Source organism: Bison bison, unplaced genomic scaffold (assembly GCF_000754665.1).
Source record: "Bison bison bison isolate TAMUID 2011002044 unplaced genomic scaffold, Bison_UMD1.0 scf7180017864440, whole genome shotgun sequence".
Classification (NCBI taxonomy): domain Eukaryota; kingdom Metazoa; phylum Chordata; class Mammalia; order Artiodactyla; family Bovidae; genus Bison; species Bison bison.
This window is the reverse complement of record NW_011495002.1, coordinates 3,344,688-3,367,135: the sequence shown is the minus strand read 5'-3', so window position 1 is coordinate 3,367,135 and position 22,448 is coordinate 3,344,688. Positions and strand designations below refer to the sequence as shown.

General features: G+C 44.3%; 1 protein-coding gene across 1 annotated transcript in view; it reads left to right on the top strand.

The window, feature by feature from the left end:
• MYO10 (myosin X) overlaps positions 1–22,448 on the top strand; it is a 261,438-nt gene that overhangs the window by 51,675 nt on the left and 187,315 nt on the right. Inside the window, exon 2 of the mRNA XM_010858804.1 lies at positions 5,532–5,630. Coding sequence (XP_010857106.1) covers positions 5,532–5,630 — 99 coding nt within the window. The remainder of the gene's footprint in view (positions 1–5,531; positions 5,631–22,448) is intronic.

Genomic DNA, 22,448 nt, shown 5'->3' with positions numbered 1-22,448 from the left:
GCCTTTAAAGTAAAAAAAAAAAAAAAATGAGGGTTCCCACCATCAGCCACTGTAGCCACCCTCAACAGTGTACCTTGAGGGGATTCAGAATGGAGAAAAATAGCATCCTGGCCCTAGATGGTTAAGACACATATCTGGGGAATAAATTCAGTGAGCCCAGACTCTTGCATCTTCCCATACATAGGAAAACACTGTAATTGTTAACTTGAGATGCTGGGTTTTGTGATCAGCGGTAATCTCTTGGTGTTGGACCACATTTTTTCTTTTCCCCCCAGCAGAACCTCCAGTATATCCTGGCTCCTCCCTTGCTTGTTTGGAACTGTTAACTCAGCTGAGAGGCTGGCGCCCTGGCAGTAATCTTCCGTAAGGTCGCCAAAGAAAACCTAACTTGCAACTTTAGGTTGTGCATTTTTCTTCTGTTGACAAGTGATTTCTAGAATTCAGCTATTATGAATAATGCTGCTGTGAATATTAGCTTACAAGGCTTTTGAAAAACTTTGAGTAGGTAGATTTCTGGGAGTTGAATTGTTGGGAAATATGGCAAGATTATATTCTGATTTTTAAGAAACTGCCAAACCGTTTTCCAAGGTGGGTATACCAATTTATATCACCACCAGTTTTTCCACATTGTCACCAACCACTTGGTGTGGTCGGTCTTCTAGTACAGCCAGGAAGTCATTCCTTGGCAATGGAAAAATGCAATCTCTGTGAACCTAATTTTTAAAGAAATGGTATTACTTGTCTCCTTATCTTACAAGATTGCCCTCAAGTTCAAAGAGATGGGAATTTCTGGCCAAGTGCTTTATCTTGTAAAACTTTTAATGGTGATTGTGTGCAGAAAAGTTTTTTAGAAGTTGAATTTAACACATACCTGTCTCAGATTAAGATGAAAACGTCCAGAGTTTTAATAAAACGTGTTATTTTGTGATACAACTTGTTCCACCTGCTTTTAAAGGCATATTTTTACTCCATTTGTGAATTTTCCCCATATGCTAGGAGTTTTCTCCATATGCCTGCGTTGTACATTAAATTATCAGCCTGTTTAACAATGACAGAATATAATGGTTTGCATATGGTTGGGTGCATTTTTCTTCTCCACTCAAACTTGGATGTTCTGGTAAATGTCTGTCTGTGACTTCGTTTTCAAATGCCTGTGGGTGGCCTCTTTTCTGGACCAGGGTGTACGTGTTCTTTTCAAATCGAATGGAAGCAGAAAGTTTGAGGGCTGAGAGAAACCACCCAGAACAACCTATGTAAAAAATATCCATTGCACCAGTTTTACTTTGCAAGTCTGATTCTATGAAAATTGCCTGTTTAAACTTTTTCAGAGAACAAAGCGGGTGTTTTGAATGCATTTCCCTTCCTATCTGGGGAAGATACTGTTCAGGAAAACTGGTCAGGGGGCTCTGGGTTGAAAATCAGGGCTGGATTTTGTAAGATTTGTTTATCAGCAGCTCTTCACACCTGTTGAGAAAGACCTTTGGACTAAGGAAGTTGAACTGTGTTTTTCGTGTAGGCAGGACTGTGTCAACAAAGGGCTTGGTAATACTTTCAAATGAGAAGGTTCGAAAAGAGCTACAGCAAAACTCAAGTGAAAGAAACGGCACACTGTGTCGCCTCTGGGAGTCGGGAGGTTTATATTAATCCCGGTGACAATTTATATTAATTAAGTAATGTTTCATAACAGAATCTTAATTCATACAGATAGACAATTTTGAGACTTGGGAAACAGACATGAAATCCTTTTTGATCAAAGCAGTACAGGTGGTAGTCATAGCAAACAGAAAGCTTTGGACTCAGGATTCTGGGATGGAGGTCCACTGTGATTATTTATGGTTTTACCTAATGAGTAAAAGCTCTTGTGTTATGACCTTGAAAGTTTCCATTTGAGTGTGTGTTTGCGTGCTCAGTCGTGTCTGACTCTTTGTGATCCCATGGACTGTAGCCTACCAGGCTCCTCTGTCCATGGGATTTTCCAGGCAAGAATAGTGGAGTGGGTTGCCATTTCCTACTCCAGGGGATCTTCCCAACCCAGGGATTGAAGCAGAGTCTGCCAAGTCTCCTGCATTGGCAGGTGGATTCTTTACATGTAGGTATTTGAAAGCTTTCAGTGTTGCAGTGTCTTGACCTGTGAATTTTAAAAAGGCTGAAAAAGTAGTTAAGACACTTGGAAGTCTCTATCTAGAACATTACAAATACTGCCGTTTTGGTGTGAAATGGCATTTAAAAGAGCAGTCTTAGAGATGCCTGCAGTAAATGTTCTTCTTGGAAAACAGCCATTTGCTAATGAAGAAATCAGGACTGCCCAGCAGTTGTGTCCTTCTTTCTGGATGTTTTAGTTGTTTTCTGACCTACTAGTGCATTTTATTTATTCATGAATTACTTTAAGGAGGCAAATAGTGTGATGTGTGGAAAGAGTATGGAATAAGAATTTGAAAAGATTTGAGACCTGGTTTGGTCACTAGCTTGTGACTTTAGATAAGGACTTAAGCTCTGAACTTGAGTTTCAGGGCAAGGATTCCTATCTTACCAAAGGTTAAGTTAGTATCAGTGTTATTGAGGCTCTTAGCACATGACTGGGACACCCTATTACTGGAAGCTACTTTTTATGCTAGTAATAACATAATTTAAAGCAGCATAAAGTGCTGAGTATACTTAGTTCACTTCGACATTGTTTATCCCCTTCTATCTCTCTCTGTGTTGAGATCAGTAGTAGTCCCTTACATGAGAAGTTAAATGTATAACCAATATATTTGACTATTTCATTTAACATCTCAAATTAAAACAATAAGCAGATCAATGAAATGAGGTTGAAAATTCTAGTAAAAGGAGCTTTAAGTGCTATTCTTGTATCAAATGATAATTTTGGTGTGTTTCCACTGTTTCATTTTTGTTGGAGTTGATGAAATTGAGCGGAGTAGAAATAATATGAATAATAAAGTGCAGCACATTGGGTATACATTGTCATAAAAGTAATTCTTGTTTTTTGAATTAGTTCAGTTTAGTTGCTCAGTCGTGTCTGACTCTTTGTGACCCTATGGACTGTGGCACACCAGGCCTCCCTGTTCATCACCAACTCCCAGAGTTTACCCAAACTCATGTCCATTGAGTCAGTGATGCCATCCAACCATCTCATCCTCTGTCGTCCCCTTCTCCCCCTGCCGTCAATCTTTCCCAGCATCAGAGTCTTTTCCAGTGAGTCAGCTCTTTGCATCAGGTGACCAAAGTATTGGAGTTTCAGCTTCAACATCAGTCCTTCCAGTGAATATTCAGGACTGATTTCCTTTAGGATGGACTGGTTGGATCTCCTGGCAGTCCACGGGACTCTCAAGAGTCTTCTCCAACACCACAGTTCAAAAGCATCAATTCTTCGGCACTCAGCCCTCTTCACAGTCCAACTCTCACATCCATACATGACTACTGGAAACATTTTAAGTAGTTTTTAATTGAAGTATAGTTGATGTAGATTACTGCGTTAGTTTCAGGTGTGCAGCTTAGTAGTTCAGTATTTTTGCAGATTATATGCCATTGTGGATTAATGGGTATGATGCATGATATGGATATAATTCCCTATGCTATAGAGTATATCCTTTTTGCTTATCTGTTTTATATATAGTAATTTGTGTTTGTTAATCCCACACCCCTAATATGTCCCTCTTCCCTCCTTTTTCCCTTTGGTAACCACTAGTCTGTTTTCCATGCCTGTGAGTCTGTTTCTATTTTGCATATATGTTTGTTTGTATTATTTTTTTAGACTCCATATATAAGTGATATCATACAGTATTTGTCTTTCTCTGTCTGACTTATCTCACTAAACATAATGGCACCCCACTCCAGTACTCTTGCCTGGAAAATCCCCTGGACAGAGGAGCCTGGTGAGCTGCGGTCCATGGGGTCGCTAAGAGTCGGACACGACTGAGCGACTTCACTTTCACTTTTCACTTTCATGCATTGGAGAAGGAAATGGCAACCCACTCCAGTGTTCTTGCCTGGAGAATCCCAGGGACGGGGGAGCCTGGTAGGCTGCCGTCTATGGGGTCGCACAGAGTCGGACATGACTGAAGCGACTTAGCAGCAGCAGCAGCAATTAATCTAGATCCATCCACATTGCTGCAAATGGCAGTATTTCATTATTTTTTATGACCAAGTAATTTTCATGTATCTATACATCACATCTTCTTTATCCAGTTGTCTGATGGGCACTTGGGTTGCTTTCCTGTCTTGGCTATTGTAAATAGCGCTGCTGTGAACACTGAGGTGCATGTTTTGGAACTAATATTTTTTTCTTTTATGGATATATACTCAGGAGTGGAATTATTGGATTATGTGGTAGTTCCACTTTAGTTTTTTAAGGAAACTTCATACTGTTTGCATAGTGGCTGCACCAATTTACATTCCTATCACCATGTATAAGAATTGCCATAAAGGTAACTGTTTATAATTTGAATGACCAGTGAACACCCAGTAATTTCTGCAAACATTTTTATCACTTGTCCTTGAAAACAAATGGTTTTCATGTTGGGAAATCAAAGAAAGAGGAAATTCAGCATTGGAAAGCCAAGTATTTTGATTGTCATTTCATTTATCCAATGGGGAAGTAAAAAAAGAGAAATAAAATCGATGCCAAAACATTTTGCCCTAGGTTAAAACAGTAGGATCTGAAAGTTGGGCTGTAATTCCAAACTTTGGGGTGCATTTGTTATCTGGTGGAATCCTGCCAAAATTCATACCGGTGGGACTGGGTTGCAATACTTATTATAAAACGGAATCTCTCTCTTGGAGAGGTCAATGGACTTTATACAAGGAGGAAGTCAGTGCCCTCCAAGTGGGCCAGTGCTTGGGGCTTGGACTCGGGAAGTTGGAGCCTGAACATCCTGTAGTGTTCTGAACTTGGGGCGAAGCAGTGTGGTGACCTGATTAAACTTGTAGTTTCTTCATATGAGACGCTGGGCAGGCTACCTCTGGATCTCCACTTCTCCATCTATACAGTGGGTAATGATGCTTGCCTCAAAGGGTGTGTGTGAATGAAACGAAATAATCCACAGAAATCAGTTGCATTTTAGTACAATTTTCTCCGTCCTTTCTTTTCTTCCTCTGTCTGGTGGGGCTCTCAGTCCCACTTGTACATACATAAGGCTGTTGGTATATGTGGGCTTCCCTGGTGGCTCAGATGGTAAAGAATCCACTGGCAACGCAGGAGACCTGGCTTCAGTCCCTGTGTCGGGAAGATCCCCTGGAGAAGGAAATGGCAACCCACTCCAGTATCCTTGCCTGGAATATCCCGTGGACAGAGGAGCCTAGAGGGCTACAGCCCATAGGGTTGCAGAGTCGGACACGACTGGTCAACTAACACACAAGGCTGTGGGTGATGCTTTCTTTGAAGATTCATTCCTTGCTTATTTGAGAAAGACATATGCTTTTCAAAAAGTGATTTTTAAGGAATTTAGTTAAGTATAGTAATTTTGTGGGTGGTGTTTTGCCACAAAGTGCAGTTCCAACACATAGTTATATTCTGTCTGTTTTATTTACAGGGAACACGGGTCTGGCTGAGAGAAAACGGCCAGCATTTCCCCAGTACCGTAAACTCCTGCGCGGAGGGCGTTGTGGTGTTCCAGACGGACTATGGTCAGGTGAGCAGAGAGCCTGCAGCTTCGTACCAGCTGTGTTCGCTTCCTCGGGGGGCCCTGAGTGAGGGCACGTGTGTTCATTCCCCGCTCCCCACCCATCATGCCCTAGGCATCTTTTCTCAGTGATGAAACAGAATCCTAAAAGGAATGTGTGATGCACACCTCGAGTGTGTGAGAGACACAGTAAAAAAAATTCTCCCAAATGGAACGCAAAGTGTTCCAACCAGGACAGGACAGAGGAACACTGCACGCGGCTGGTTTCCTTCCTGGGGATCAGGACGAAGCAGAAGTATAGGGTGGTAATTGGTTTCACGGCGACCTTCCCTTCAAGTTTGTAAACTTGCCTCGTGTTGGGAGTACTGGTCTGCCAGTGAGACTGTAGCGGTGACCTGGTCCCTATAAAGACAGGATGGAGCAAACCACGTCTCCTGAGCCTCCTTATCCTCCTTGTGAAGCAACTGAAGAAGCTCCTCTGTCTGTAGGAACCACTGCTCCAGGGTGCCCATTCTTTAGTGTAAAACAAGTGAAAATGACTGAGAATGAATTCTTGAATCTACCAACTGGCCCATTGATTGTATTTGGACAGTTGAAAAGGAGCCTAGCTTCTCCATTTTATAAGGAAACCAATTTACAATAAAAAAAAAATGAAGTCCAGGTGGTTCAGTGGTAAAGAATGGGCCTACCAATGCAGGAGACACAAGAGATGCGAGTTGGATCCCTGGGTCAGGAATATCCCCTGGAGGAGGAAATGGCAACTTGTTCCGGTTTTCTTGTCTGGGAAATCCCATGGACAGAGGAGCCTGGTGGGCGACAGTCCATGGGGTCATAAAGAATCAGACATGACTGAATGACTGAGCGCACACACAGACACATATATAGTTAATTTACAATGTTGTGTTTCAGGTATACAGCAAAGTGATTCGGTTATATGTGAATACATACATATATATATTTCAAATTCTTTTCCCTTATAGATTATTAGCAGGTATTGAATACAGTTCCATGTCTTATACAGTATGTGCTTATTGTTTATTTATTTATTTTTGTTTATTTTAAATATAGTAGTTTGTATCTGTTAATCCCGAAGGAAACCAATTTTAATGTTATATGTGGGTCCCTCCTTCAGAGACACATTAAAATTTAAGACATAAAGAAACGAAAGGAAGTTGTGTGCCAGTATTTAAAATTCATAGGTTCTGAATTTGTTTGCGAGTTGCTTTGAGAACAGACGCTTCAAGGTCAGGGTTGTGTAGTATGCGGCTGATGGGCCACTTGGCTATCGAGACCTTGAGCAGAGATGAGCCTCTTGGTCATACACTCTTCATTTCTTGGCTTGATAAGCAGTGATGTTTCTGGCCTGTTTCACAGTTTCTCAGTTCCTTTTTCATCTGAGCATCTTGAATGTTCTTCAGGATTTATCTGGTGGTGACAATACAGGTGTGATATGCAGATACAGAGTAGGGGTGGTGGGTGCAGGGAGAGGGGGCTGAAGAGACCACCTGTCTTACAGCCACCGCTGCACAGTCTGGGCTCTTTCTCATCACGTTCTCAGGTAGGGTGCTGTGATCTATAAACTAAGAACCAAGTGACCTGGCCAGCATTTTTGTGTCTTGCCTTCTCCCTTTCCCCAGATGAGAACTCAGCTCCTTTCAGTCCTTGTACATACTTCTCAAGATGATGTAAAAAGACAAAATAACATTTAAGCAGTGTATCTGACCTGACGGAGCTTACTGAAATTCTTTTTTTTCCAACTTACTTTTAATCCTAAAGATACTTTATTCCCTGCCACCTTTTTCCTCTTAAAAAAATTGTGATGCAAAGCACATAATGTCAAAACTCCCATTTTAACCACGTTGAAGTGTACCGTTCAGTAGCTGTAAAGTGCATTCCCGTTGTTGGGCAGTAGGTCTCTTGAACTTTTTCCATCTTGTGATAATCTACTGAGACAGTGTATCCGACAAACGTATAATTCCCCCCGTCCTTGGTAACCACCTTTCTACTCTCTATCTCTATGATTTTGATTCTTTTCAATTCTTATATGAGTGCAATCATATAGTTTTTGTCCTTTTTTGTTACTGGCTTGTTTGATTTAACGTAGCATCCTCAATATTCCAAAGATGCTCTTTGTTCCTGTTGAACTACACTTTGCTCAGCAGAGGCTTCTCGCACAGCATTTCTAACAGCCTCTAAGCTTCCTGCCTATGTCATGTGGTCAGCAGTTGGGGACGTGTGACACTGTTGCCAGCTGGTTGATGGGTAGCCCTCGGCGTTGAAAGGGATGATCAAGCCAGCAGTTTTGTTCCTTCTTGACTTGTATTTATGGACCGTGGGTTTCAGAAAGAACTAAACCAGAAAAGTATATACTTAAACATGAAAGCGACTCCCAACCTGGAAATCTTCAATCGGTCATCAAATCCTTGGTCTTACGTTGCCTGCTCTGTCATTCCCAAGTATAACAACTGTAATTAACTTGGTGACCCATGTAGGAAATGGTTTGAAATATGAGGAAAGTGAGACAGGTTGGAAAGACGTGGATCCGACGTGGCTCGAGAGCTGGCAGTGGCTGAAAGACTGCTCGTTTCTTTTTCTTCTGACCTACTTCTTCCTACCCTGACAGCACAGTTTCACAGCAGAACATAACAGGCATAACCACCAAGGATTAGAAGATCTTTACCTGGTCCTGGTGCCCAGGCTGGACACACCCACTGTTTATCTGAACAGAGAGAGAATCAGGTCAGAGATGGAGAGCACGGCCTTGTCCTGGTCAAACATGTGGTAACTTTTACAGTACCGGCCAATTTCAGACCAATCTGGTAATGTTATTATTAAGATATTGGTGTTTCAGAGGGAAAGGGAGGATGGGGAGTTATTTTATTGGTCCAGAGTTCTGGTTTCAGAAAATGAAAATGTTCTGAAGATGAACCATGGTGTTGGTCACGATGTGAATGTACTTACTGCCACTGAAAGGTACACTTAAAAGTGATTACAAAGAATTTGACACCCAAATCCTTTACAAAGAGCTTTTGTGAGGTGCCCTCTTTACTTTGAGAAATAAAGTATCATTTAGAAAAGACATTATTCAGCCTTGTATTAACTTAGTGCTGGTTTTTAAGTGCTTTCAAAGGTAACCCTTACGGCAGAAAGTGAAGAGGACCTAAAAAGCCTCTTGATGAAAGTGAAAGAGGAGAGTGAAAAAGTTGGCTTAAAGCTCAACATTCAGAAAACGAAGATCATGGCATCTGGTCCCATCACTTCATGGGAAATACATGGGGAAACAGTAGAAACAGTGTCAGACTTTATTTTTAGGGGCTCCAAAATCACTGCAGATGGTGATTGCAGCCATGAAATTAAAAGACGCTTACTCCTTGGAAGGAAAGTTATGACCAATCTAGATAGCATATTCAAAAGCAGAGACATTACTTTGCCAACAAAGATCCGTCTAGTCAAGGCTATGGTTTTTCCAGTGGTCATGTATGGATGTGAGAGTTGGACTGTGAAGAGGGCTGAGCGCCGAAGAATTGATGCTTTTGAACTGTGTTGTTGGAGACGACTCTTGAGAGTCCCTTGGACTGCAAGGAGATCCAACCAGTCCATCCTAAAGGAGACCAGTTCTGGGTGTTCATCGGAAGGACTGATGCTGAGGCTGAAACTCCAATACTTTGGCCACCTCACGTGAAGAGTTGACTCATTGGAAAAGACCCTGATGCTGGGAGGGATTGGGGGCAGGAGGAGAAGGGGACGACAGAGGATGAGATGGCTGAATGGCATCACCGACTCGATGCACATGAGTTTGGGTAGACTCCGGGAGTTGGTGATGGACAGGGAGGCCTGGCATGCTGCGATTCATGGGGTTGCAGAGTCAGACACGACTGAGCGACTGAACTGAACTGAAAGGTTGCCTAGGGCTTCTCTGGTGGCTCAGACAGTAAAGAATCGTCCTGCAATGAAAGAGGACCCAGGTTCGATCCCTGGGTTGGGAAGACTCCCCCGAGAGAAGGAAATGGCAACTCACTCCAGTATTCTTGCCTGGAGAATCCTATGGACAGAGGAGCCTGGCAGGCTAGTCCATGGGGTTGCAAAGAGCTGGACATGGCTGAGCAATTAACCCAAAGGTCACCTGGCTAAAAGAGAAAGAATGATAGAGAATGTTAGAAGGTTTGGCAATTATTCTTGGGATTAGACCCTCACAATTTTAAGTGTTGGCATGTTGTAAACAAGTCTTTTAAAGGTAATTAAAAGCAATTTGCTTCCCTGGTGGCTCAGTGGTTAAGAATCCGCCTGCATCTGAGTCGGGAGGATCCCCTGGAGGAGGGCATGGCAACCAACTCCAGTACTCTTGCCTGGAGAACCCATAGACAGAGGAGCCTGGCAGGCTACAGTCCATGGGGTCGCAAAAGAGTCAGATATGACTTAGCAACTAAACAACAACACAAGGGCAGTGTGGTTAGGGATCGCATCACGGATAAGCCACAGGACGGATGAAAGACATCAGCCATGCTATATCAGGAGAATGACTGCTTGTGGTTGGGAAATAGTTTTATAGGGACAGAATCATATGCAGGTTTTTTAAAGTGCTGTACCGTCAACATCTTTAACCAAAGTGATGATGATGAATTCTAGAAACCTGTTAGGTGATTCAGCAAGGGGATCTGGTGATGACAGAAACACTGAGGTCTTAATGCGTGAGAAGAGGCTGAACAAAATTATTTCATGAAATGTGTGTGGAAGAGCGGATTATTTCTAAGTCAAGTCTCTATGTGAGATTAAAAGGCAATGTGCAACTAAATAAATCCTTCTATTATAAAAATTCAAAAAAAAAGATTACAATAGCAGATTTTATGTGTGTACATCTTATCACAAATGGGTCCCTAAAATGGGACCACAGGGTCATGGGGTACAGAGGAGTTTGTATTGTCTTTGGTGAGAGCCCTGAAGGGCCCGTTTTCTTCTTTCATTCATCCTCAACGCAATCTGGAATTCCATCCCCTGAAAAAATTTAAATAAATTTTAAATTAAAAAGATATCAGTGTTTGAGATCAAATGGTAATAGGTGAAAGCTATCTCATTTTCTGTATCTTTATTAACAATTTCAGTAAAATTTTTATGCTACCAAAATATGACCTCTCGGAATCCATGAACAGTTTTCAGACTGTTAGCTGAGTCTCCCTTTGGTTTAGAGCAGTGTCTGGAGAATCCCATGGACGGAGGAGCCTGGTAGGCTGCAGTCCATGGGGTTGCGAAGAGTCGGACATGACTGAGCAACTTCACTTTTCACTTTTATGCATTGGAGAAGGAAATGGCAACCCACTCCAGTGTTCTTGCCTGGAGAATCCCAGGGATGAGGGAGCCTGGTGGGCTGCTGTCTATGGGGTCGCACAGAGTCGGACACGACTGAAGCGACTTAGCAGTAGCAACAGAAGCAGCAGCAGTGCCTCTCAAACCTTACATACAGGAATCACCCGGGGGTCTTGTTTCTGATGCAGATTCTGGTTGGCGGGTCCGAGGGGGTGTGGGTTGCTGATGCTGAGAGTCTGCATTTCTCACCAGCTTCCTGGTGGCGGTGGTGCCGCTGGTCTGTGGTCCACATTTTGAGTGGATTTATGAAACATTGTGGCAAACTGCCTTAGGGTCTTGCTTCTCCAGTGAGGAGTGGGATGTGCTCTTCCCTCCTACATCAAGGGTTTCCAACCTCTGGGTCATGGACTGGTACTGATTTGTGGCCTGTTAGAACCTGGGCCGCATGGCAGGTGAGTGGTGGGTGACTGAGTGACGCTTCATTTTTATTGACAACCACTCCCATGGCTTGCATTACTGCCTGAGCACGCGCGCGCGTGCGCGCGTGTGTGTGTGAGTCACTCGGTCCTGTCTGACCCTTTGCGACCCCATGGAGTATAGCCCACCAGGCTCCTCTGTCCATGGGATTTTCCTGGCAAGAATACTGGAATGAGTTGCTGTTTCCTTCTCCAGGGGATCCTCCCAACCCAGGGATCAAACGCAGGGTCTCCTGCGTTGCAGGCAAATTCTTCAGCCTCTGAGTCCCCAGGGAAGCCCCTTTTCCCTGTGTGCACCCCCTAATTCCAGCAGTTACTTCACCTGAAGTGTGGCCTGGGATTGTGCTGACTGCAGTGAAGTAATGCTCAGGTGGATTAAAGAGCAGTTTTCAAAATCCTGTTTTTGTGTTGGAAACCAAGCAGAGCCGCAAGTAACTAAAATCCTGAAATGGGGCGGGGCTATGGGGTAGGTCGGAGATAATACTATGTTGCTTTGGTAAGAGCCCTGAAGGGCCTTGTTTCTTCTTTCAGTCAGTCTTTTAAGATTTTGCACATGTGCTCAGCTGTTCTGTATTTTTTTCCCCCAGGGAGATAACTTTTATATTAATCTAAAATTCCATCCCAGGCCAAAGCTTAAACTACTGTAGGTTGGTCCTGGGAATACAGAGGACCAAAGCGTTCCCAGTTGACTCATAACTTATGTTATACTCACCGAGAAGTATTTGCAGATGGAAAAAGAAATGTGCGAGCGACATGCGAACACACTGTGTTGAAAAAATGCATAGTTGTGGCCTCAGGAGGAGGAAGCACGTGGGCAGGTCAGCACGTGTTCCAGTGAGCGATGACTTGTCTGTTTGCACAGCACGCCTTGGACAGAGATGTAGGAAAGAGCACCACGGTTCCCAGGTTCTGTAGGGAGCGGATCTGGCTATAGGATCGACTCTGGTGAAGAGGGTAGGATGGAAGCTGGCACTAAATGTGTGTCTTTTCCATAACGTTCACCAGGCATGCTGGGCAATCCACGAAGCATCCTTTTGAAACAGTGTAGGATTGACTGATAACTTCTCGATGGAGGATTTTTCACTTTGAGAGTCAACTATTTTATGATCTGTCCTGAAAAGAGCCTAATTTGAAAGCTTTGAAATCGCTTAGAGTGATAGCAGTGTACCTGATTGGATTTTAAGGGAAAATTCTTTAACTTGCCCCGGGCAACTTCAAGAGCTTATAACTGCAGCCATCCTGTTAGCTGTTTTGTCTGCCTTGTCCCTCTGTGGGTTTTTTTGAAGTATTTTGCTGGCTGGGGAATTTGTCATTCCAGTCGACAAGTAAACGCCCTCCTCTGTGAAAGCGTTAGTCCTCTTTGAGACCCCATGGACTGTAGCCCACCAGGCTCCTCTGCCCCTGGAATTCTCCAGGCAAGAATACTGGGGTGGGTTGCCATGCCCTCCTCTGTCCCCTTCGCTTATTTGCACCACGTCGGAACAGAGTGGGTTTTAAATGTTGTTCTTCTCATCTTATTAATTGACAAAATGACCGTTAGACTGACTGGTACTTTCAAGTTGTACCACCTCCCTCAACCCCACCCAGATAGACTTCCTCAGGTCAGAGAGGAAACATCACCCGCATTATTAATAATCACATTTCCTGTTTAATGCTATCTGTAACCTCTTCGGGTTTGACTTTCGCTTTGACTTGTTGGAATTAATGCTTTGGGCCTCAGTTCACTTCAGTTGCTCAGTCAAGTCCGACTCTTTGTGACCCCATGGACTGCAGCACGCCAGGCCTCCCTGTCTATCACCAACTCCCAGAGTTTACCTAAACTCATCTCCACTGAGTTGGTGATGCCATCCAACAGTGGACATCACTGTGGGCCTAATTTTGTGAAATTTGATGATGAGTTAGTGTAGTGGTTTTTTTCCTTGCATTTTTTTTTTTTTGGTTATTTTTCATACAATTTCTGCTCTATGCAGCTGCTTTTCTTTGCTTTTTTTCACCCCTTCACTTTGCCCCCATTGGTGCCCTTTTGTGTCCCTTGAATGGCATGTGGATGTGGCAGCTTTGGGACCTCGCCACACCCTGTATGAGCCCTCTACGTGGAGCAGAGGAATCTCCCCCAAGCCTGTGGAGGGCTGGAAACTTGACCCTGGGACCCCCTAGCAAGTCTCCCATCTCACAGTCCAAATGTCAGCCTGAAGCTCCACTGATTGTGAGGAATCAGACAGTTAGCACTCGGTGATTTCAGCTTGATGGAACAGGTCAGATCAGCCTTTGGAAGGGAAGTGATGGAGCCTCCATCTTTTAACCAAGTTAAGAGTTTGATCTGCAAGGAAGCTGCCTGCGCACGCGGGCCCCCGGGATCCTAGAAACGCCCACCGTTGTCAGCAGCTGCAGAAGTGGCATTCCTGGCTTTGCAGGCAGAACCAGCTGTTGGCTAAGGCAGCTGCCGGGTAAAGAGATCTTGCCCGCCAGCCCCTTCTCCGACAGTGCCTGGGGAATGGGTGAGCTGCAGTTGGCTCAGCATCCCCATGTCAGGTGGGGCCATCTGGGATTCCCCTGGGCAGCTCTGGAACCAGCAAGGAGACAACTCAACTTAGGAAGATGGAGGAAAAGAGCTTGGGGGACGTTAATGATGAAGAAATAGTGTCTTTCAGATGCTTTCAGTGACTCTCAGAGCCGGAGTCTGGGACCACAGGACAGATTTCTTCCTGTGGCCGGCACAGGAATCCCTTGCTTTTACATTATTGTTAAAAAACAAAATGTGTATTCTAGCCCCTTCTCAACCTTTTCCCTCCTTTTTCATAAAGAGAAGCGTTCTGATATTAATGCACTGATTTGGGGGAAGCTTTTGAGGAACATTTTTTTTTCCCTTAAAAGTAAAGAAACGTATTTCCCCTCATCTCAGCCTCTCAAGTCTCCGGTGGCCCTTGTATTGCAGCGGGTGCTTTCGGCCAGATTAACCTGTGGGTTTGGTTGAACCAAAGGAAGTTGCCATCTCTGTAGGATGAAAGAGTTGAATATTGGCAGTTTTCTGTGGTTGAGCATAATAGTGTGGTGTGTGTGTGTGTGTGCACCCTTGTGCACACTCAGTCATGTCTGACTCTGAGACCCCTCTGTTTGAGCTTAATAGTGTGTGTTTGTATGTGTGCATGCTCAGTCCGTCATGTCTGACTCTTTGTAACCCCATGGATTGTAGCCCACCAGGTTCCTCTGTCCATGGAATTTTCTAGGCAAGGATACTGGAGTAGGTTGCCCTCTATTTTAATCGTGTGTTTTAGCTTATCAATGTGTTTGATTTAAAGATAGAATTTTTCTGATGACAGTAAGTTGAACAAAGAAGGGTTTTTTGGTTTTTTTTTGCAGTCCAGTTGAAAGGCAAAGCGTGTCCCTCAAAGAATATACAGCCCTGGCTTTTGGGCTTGAATTGTGTTGCATCTTGAATTCTGTTGTGGGTATGTGTATGTGTTAACAGCTGTGACATTTGTATTCCTTTTGGGTTTTCAGCTTTTTGGATGGGTGTCTAAAATATTTGCTATGATCTCTTCTACAAATGTCCAAATCTTTAAAAAAAATTTTCACCAGTTTTTAAGTTGAAGTACAGTTAATTTACAATGCTGTGTTAGTTTCAGATGTACAGCAAAGTAATTTATACATGTATCAATAGTATTCTTTTTCAGATTTCTAGGTTATCACAGATATTGAATATTCAGCATATTGAATATTTTCTCTATATATTGAATATATACTATATATACATATACTGTATATGTGCTATAGGTTGGCTATTTTATATAAAGTAGGGTATGTGTATGTGTTAATCCCAAGCTCCTAATTTATCCCTCCCTTCTTCCCTTTGGTAACCATAAGTTCCTTCTCTAAATCTGTGAGTCTGTTTCATAAATAAGTTTATTTGTATCATTTGTTTTTTGATTCCACATGACCATGATAGCTCTTGATTTTGTCTTTCTCTGCCTGACTCCCAGTAAATGTCTGAATTTGAGTTGAAAGAAAAATGGATAGATAAGTCTACAATTGATCTTTTGAACTGGAACTCGGGTTTTCTTGTGTCTGTGTGTTTATTGTGGTAAATATAAGTTTGACTCTCTGAACTGTTGTTGCGTGTATGATTCAGTGGCATTGATTACATTCATAGTGTGTGCAACCATTACCACTATTTCCAAAACTTTTTCATCATCCTAAGCAGAAACTCTGTACCCAGTAAGCACTAACTTCCTAAGCAATTTGTTTTTAACCTACTTTCCTCTTGGATACCTTTTTTGTGCTGCTCCTGAATATAAAAGTGCGTTAGAGATTCTGGTTTGTATTCCTTATGGAATAGACACTGTCAGAAAGATCTGCTTTATTTTGATGTTTGTTTTTTTTAATTTTGTTTTATATTGGAGTATATTTTGGGGCTTCCCTTGTAGCTCAGTTGGGAAAGAAACTGCCTGCAGTGCAAGAGACCTGGGTTCGATACCTGGGTCAGGAAGATCCCCTGGAGAAGGAAATGGCAACCCACTCCAGTATTCTTGCCTGGAGAATCTCATGGACAGGGGAGCCTGGCGGGCCACAGTCCATGGGGTCGCAAGAGTCAGACATGACTTAGCAACTAAACCACCACCACCATAGGTTATTTACAATGTTGTGCTGGTCTCAGATGCACAGCAAATTCAGTTATACATGTACACGTCTGTCCTTTTTCAGATTCTTTTCCCGTATAGGTTATTACGGAATACTGAGCAGAGTTTCCTGTGCTATACAGTAGGTCCTTGTTGATTATGTTATATATAGTAGTGTGTTTGCGTTAATCCCAAGAAAGAAGTGTTGTCGACTTAGCTCCAGAGTCCAAGGATGGAGAATTAGATGGTGACTTGAATCTGCTAACCCCCAAAGTGCGTTTGGTACTGAGCTTGTGATGTGTGCTCGGGGGTGGACAGCCCCGCCTCTGTGGTGGATGAAGGGCCCTTTTCAAGAGGAAGGTGGTTGCACAGTCATCCAAAAAATGAGAGGGAAGAGGGAGGTGCTGGTGAGAAATGGCAGATAATTTTTAAAAAATCAGATGTATTTGGTTTTTTTTTTTTTGTTAACTTCAGAATGGGTCCATCTGTTATTCTTGGAATTCACTACCATAAAAACAGTGCAGCTGTATTAAAAAGTCAGCATTGAGCTGGGAAGCTCTTAAATTCTCTGTGCTCTTCCCACATTTCGCTGTTTCATCCTGAAAATACCCGTCTCTGAGATGGATATTAAACACAAGCCCATGGAGTTTCTTAGAGTCAGAATATACTCCAGAGACTGAACACCACTGGAGCTTTGTCTTGCTTAAAGATCAAGTAAAATACAGTTTATCCAACTGACTTGGTTTAGAGTGGGAAAAAAAATGTTTGTAGGCCTGAAAACCATGTGACTGACTCTCTAGATCTCTTCCAAGAATCTGGTTTGGCATCTTGTGGCTCAAAGATGGAAAGTCAGATGTTTCCATTAATTTTTACTCTGGGAATATAGGAAAAAAACAATATCTGATTGTTGGTGCACTTAGCTCCAGGAAAAAAAAAAAGTGCATATTTGTAAATCTGCATAGCTCTGCTTAGACACTTGCTTTCTGTAACTTGGAAAGAGGTTGTCATTCATGCAGGCTGAGGGCTTGTGTTTCCCTTTCGAGAACCTGGTTCCTGCAGAGATGCTTCTGGTCCTGCCCACCTGCACCCAGGGACGAACACCCAGACGAAGACCTTTTCACAGAAGCATTTCCAGCCTCTGTTTCCAAGAGGACCATTACCTTGACTTTTTTATCTTTTTTTTTTCCTCCTGTGTCTCCTCAGCAAGCTTTCTGAGAATGGGAATCTGTCATTGCTGGGTCCTTAGCGCTTCAGGCTTCCCTGGTGGCTCAGATGGTAAAGGGTTTGCCTGCAATGCAGGAGACCCAGGTTCAATCCCTGGGTCAGGAAGATCCCCTGGAGAAGGAAATGGCAACCCACTCCAGTATTCTTGCCTTGAGAATTCCATGGACAGAGGAGCCTGGTGGGCCCCAGTCCATGGGGTCGCAAAGAGTTAGACACGACTGAGCGACTAACACTGTTTCACTTCAGCATCAGGGAGCAGAGCCGGCCCATGAAGACACTCGAGTGCTGAATGCTTCTGAAGCTCTATTTGCAGTCAGCATGGAGCCAGTTAGGAGGACACGTCATTAGAAGGATGTGTGCTCTGTTGAGACTGTTATCCTATTACATTTTAAGAAGGAAATCACAAGTCTGAAAGGACCACAAGTGATTGAAGAAAAAACCTCCTTGTCACAAGAGTCATGTTGGGAGTTTGGCTGGATTATTTCTGTCCTGGCCACATAAGAACCACCCTTAGGCCGTGTACGGCCAGAGCAAAATACAGAGCCATTGAAAATAATTAAAGGAATAACTTTTTCAAAGGAATTATTTTACTTGATAGACTCCAAAACCATATAACATGCACTTTTGTTTTTTGAGGAGGAGTGGTTGGCTGTTGAGTTTGGTTCAGAGTATTTTCCCAAAGTTTGACATTTTGAAACCTGAGATGGTTCTATGTATTTCAACATCTACAGTGAAACAGGACGTGGCTTACAGTAACAAATACTATCAGGTACATTGGTGTTCTAATGAGTGTGAGTTGTATCAAGTGTCATAGACCTTAACTTGCCAACGGTGCACACCATTTCCATTACCTGCCCTATTTCCAACATCTGAAAAATCCATCAGTAATGGCTCAGATGGTAAAGAATCTGCCTGCAATGTGGGAGACCCAAGTTCAATCCCTGGGTCAGGACAGTCCCCTGGAGGAGGGAATGCTACCCACTCCAGTATTCTTGTCTGCAGAATTCCATGGACAGAGGAGCCTGGCAGGGCTACAGTCCATGGGGTCATATAAAATTGGACATGATTGAGCGGCTAACACTTACATACAAGACCTTAAAAAACCCTTGTCTCTGGGGCCTGTCTCCCTGCTCCTTTAAGTGAATCCAGTTTATTTCTGACCTTTGCTTTCAGAGCAGGCTTTGGCTTCTCACCTCAGCCTAGACCATTTGGACTGAACAGCCAGGCCCCTTCCTGTCTGGCACCCCCATTGGGTGGGTGGTGGTTTCTGCCTGGAGCCATGACCTTCTGTGTCTCCCTGTCCCCTGTTGGGTCAGCTTATTGACTTTTTCCTTTGTGGCTGTTTCTCGACTTTGGCCTCCTCTTTCTTGCCCGAGTTCATTGAATGAGCCTCCCCTCCCCATTCCTTTGGCTTGATGTGTTTATTTGGACTCAAGCCTGACTCTGACCTGCCTGGGCATCTCATCTTCGGTCAACCTCTGGATTCCGGGCTCTGCTCTGGATCGCTCAGCCGGCTTGTGCCTCTGTGAGCCTGTGGTATGTCCAGACCCTTCCTGCAGTCCCCAGGATTCCTGGTCCTGCTGCACTTGTGTCCAGACAGAAACAGGGGCTGGCGTTTTGTACCATTGGATCCATGGGCACTTTCGGTGGTTTTGTACCGTTGGATCTTTGGTTGCTTTCAATTTTGTAGTTAGCTGAGGAAGTCAAATTGCTCATACTTGAAGGTAAGTAGGATAGTGCCTTGCATTCTTGATACCTGCTTCTAAGTCACTTCAGTCATATCCGACTCTGTGTGACCCCATAGATGGCAGCCCACCAGGCTCTCCCGTCCCTGGGATACTCCAGGCAAGAACACTGGAGTGGGTTGCCATTTCCTTCTCTTGATACCTATGAATACTGAAAAAATAGTTTTCATTAATGTTGGATGCTAAGCTCAGACCAGGTGGTAACTTTGGAAGAGGCAATGTCGAAAACTGATTAAATCAAAACTCAGTCTTTGTTAATTTTTTTTGAGGCTTAACTACTATACCTTTATTATAAGGATCATTATGAGAAAAGTGGATGTGAAGATCTTGTTTGAAACCAAAAATAGTTCAGAAAATTATCTGCGGGAGGCAGACATAGCACCGTTGGATGCTGGGTGTAATTTCAATAGAAAATGCAGAGGCCATTTATTAGAACAAGTTTAGGCACTTGTTGGCTTGTGATGGAGGTGCAAATGCATTTGAGAAATTCATTTATAGGCCTGTTATTTGGAACTAGTTTTCTGAAAGACTCAGTAATATGCACAGGGAATTGGTTTCTCAGTGTTCTACCGAGACCTACGGTAGTACCTGCAGTGCAAGGCTCAGGAGGGTGTGACAGACCTCTTCTGCATGAACTCAGCTTCAGACGTGTGCTGAGTTCTCAGCCGCATTCTTCCCAAGGTCGCCTCCCTGGAGAGCTGTGGAAAATGGAGACACCCCACTTCTAAGCCATGTCCTCCTCATGAGGGTTGGCATTGAGGATGGGTAAAGGAGTGGTTTAGTTGCTCAGTCGTGTCCGACTCTTGTGACCCCATGGACTGTAGCCCACCAGGCTCCTCTGTCCAGGGGATTGCCCAGGCAAGAATACTGGAGCAGCTTGTTATTGGCAAGAATACTGGAATGGGTTGCCATTTCCTCCTCCCGGGGATCTTCCCAGCCCGGGGATTGAACCCTGGTCTCCTGCACTCAGGCGGATCTCCTGCATTGCAGGTGGATTCTTTACCACTAAGCCACCAGGGGTTACAGGGGAGAGCGTGCTATTTTCCGGGAGATGTCTCTCTAGCAGGCACAGTGCTGGTGCACATTCCTCCTGTTTGTTCTGTTCAATCCTCGTGACTCCTGTAAGAAGGCATGGTCAGCTGTATTTATTGACATGAAGGTGGAACTTACATGAAATAACATGTCCGAGAGCCGTGCTTGGTCAGTGATGAGTTGATAGAGGTGAGGTTTGGGTCCAGACTTGATCAACTTTCTACTTGATGACGTTACTTCTTTGGGAGGAACGTGAGGGGCAATGGGGAGATGGTGTGTGATGGGGGTTGTTGCCTATTGACTTTCTCAGGCCCTGTGCCTCCCCATCCTGGCTGTTCCCCAAGGTCGTTTCTTTTCCCTCTTTAGTCCCCAGGGTTCAGTATCCTTGGCTTCTGTCTGATCATGACCTTTGTGTTTTCTCTTGAAGTTGCTCTTCAAGATTGGTGGCTTCTCAGACCACCTACCCAGGTCCCTCCTCCTTTGTGTGGTGGCTTTTTCCTTTATTTGGTTTTATTGCTCCAGGGCAACAGAAGAGCCAGTGAAGAAGAACATTCCCATTTTTAAAATTTTTTTTATTTTAATGTTTCATCACCTTGTGTTCACAGTCTTGCTTCCAGGCTTCTGCCAGAGTGGTTCTCAGCCGTGTGTGTGTGTGTGTGTGTGCGCGCGCGCGCGCGTGCGCTCACTCAGTCATGTTTAACTCTTTGCAACCCCATGGATTGTAGTCCAGCGGGCTCCTCTGGCCATGAAATTCTCCAGACAAGAATCCTGGCGTGGGTTGCCACTTCCTACTCCTAGGGATTTCAACCTTTTTGGTGTTATTCAGTCACTAAGTTGTGTCCAACTCTTTGTGACCTCATGAAGAACAGCACACCAGGCTTCCCTGTCCTTCACTATCTCCTGGAATTTGCTCAAATTCATGTCCATTGAGTCAGTGATGCTATCTAACCATCTTGTCCTCTGTTGCCCACTTCTCCTTTTGCCTTCAGTCTTTCCCAGTATGAGGGTCTTTTCCAATGAGTCGACTCTTTGCATCAACCCCGACACATCTTACATTCACTGGGAAGCTTTTGCCAAGAGCCTTGGCCCTGCTTCTAAACCATGAACTCAGAGTCTCCCCTGGGACCCCTGGTGTGCTTTTAGGAAGCTTTCTGGGTGCTACTTAATAATCAGGCAAGCTCAGAAGTGTTTCATAGACTGAATGAACATCCTATCCATACAGTAGGACAGTTGAAAGTTGTTGAGAAGGCACAATTTTTGCATTCTGAGCTTAGAAAGCTTGGCTCATATTATCCATGATTTCTAGGCTTTGATTTTTCTTGTACAGCTGCTTTTCTGGACACTTAGATGGTTCTGTGGAATGTCTCTGATGCCCACTTTATCTCTGTGAATGCAGTTCCCTCTGTCTGTCCTCTCGTCCAGGGGGTCCCCAGTGCATGGGTCTTCTGTTTCTCTGGGCAATTGACCTGTTTTTGGTCTTCTTGGTCTTTACCTCTCTAGTCTCATCCTCTTGTTAGACGCTCTGTTTGAGTGGGACATGTGGGTTTAAATGTCGCAGACGCTAGTACAGTGTCTATCTGTGTGTGATTTTCCGACTAGCTGCTGTAATCAGTCATCGGGGCCCTTGTGAGAGATACAGCTTCCTTGGTCCCACTTCCGATCTGCTGCACCCATGACTTTGTGTGCGGTCCAGGGGTCTGTGACTTAACAAGATTCCTGGATGATGCTGTTCATGGTGAAAGTGGAGAACCACAGACTCAGTGGGTATTGTGGCATGAGACAAATCCCCCCACCCTCTCCCACACCATTTGCTGTCTCCTTCCTGTTGGGCTGCCCCCTGCCCTGCGAGGTCACGGCTCCCGGGAAGACCTGGCCTTCCCGGTGCTGACTCTGCAGACGGGTTTGGTTCTTTCATGGTCTGCATCTTCCTCTTTGCTGCAGTCCGGCCTCCTTTTCTTTCCGTGTCTGGAACAGAACCCGGGGCTTTTAGAAGCACCTCTCCTTCTGGCAGTGAGATGCTGTGAAGGTGTCTCTGATTTGTATTGAGAGAAATCCCAGTGGTAAAGCAGTTTCCTGAAATCCCTCCACTGAGCTTCGTGCATGGAGGCCATCAGCAATGGTCTTTGAGTTCAAACCACTCAGTTATGTTTCTAATGAAACCTTCCCTGTTTTCTACCTCAAGGAAAGAGAAAGCGGGTTGGGGACTGAAGGAAGGATAAGACCCTGGGATGCAGGCAAAGACAGTGTCCCTCGAAAGAGCTTCTTTTGTCCGCCCCTTCAGCCCCACACGTGTCCTGTGGCTTGGACGACCCCACCTGGGCTGCCGACCCCACCTGGGCTGCATGAACGGCAGAGCAGTGGAGGGGTGTGTACGTCACAGTCAGCTGCCCCACCTTGGAGAGGAAGGGGGCTCATTTATAACTTCTGCCTAAG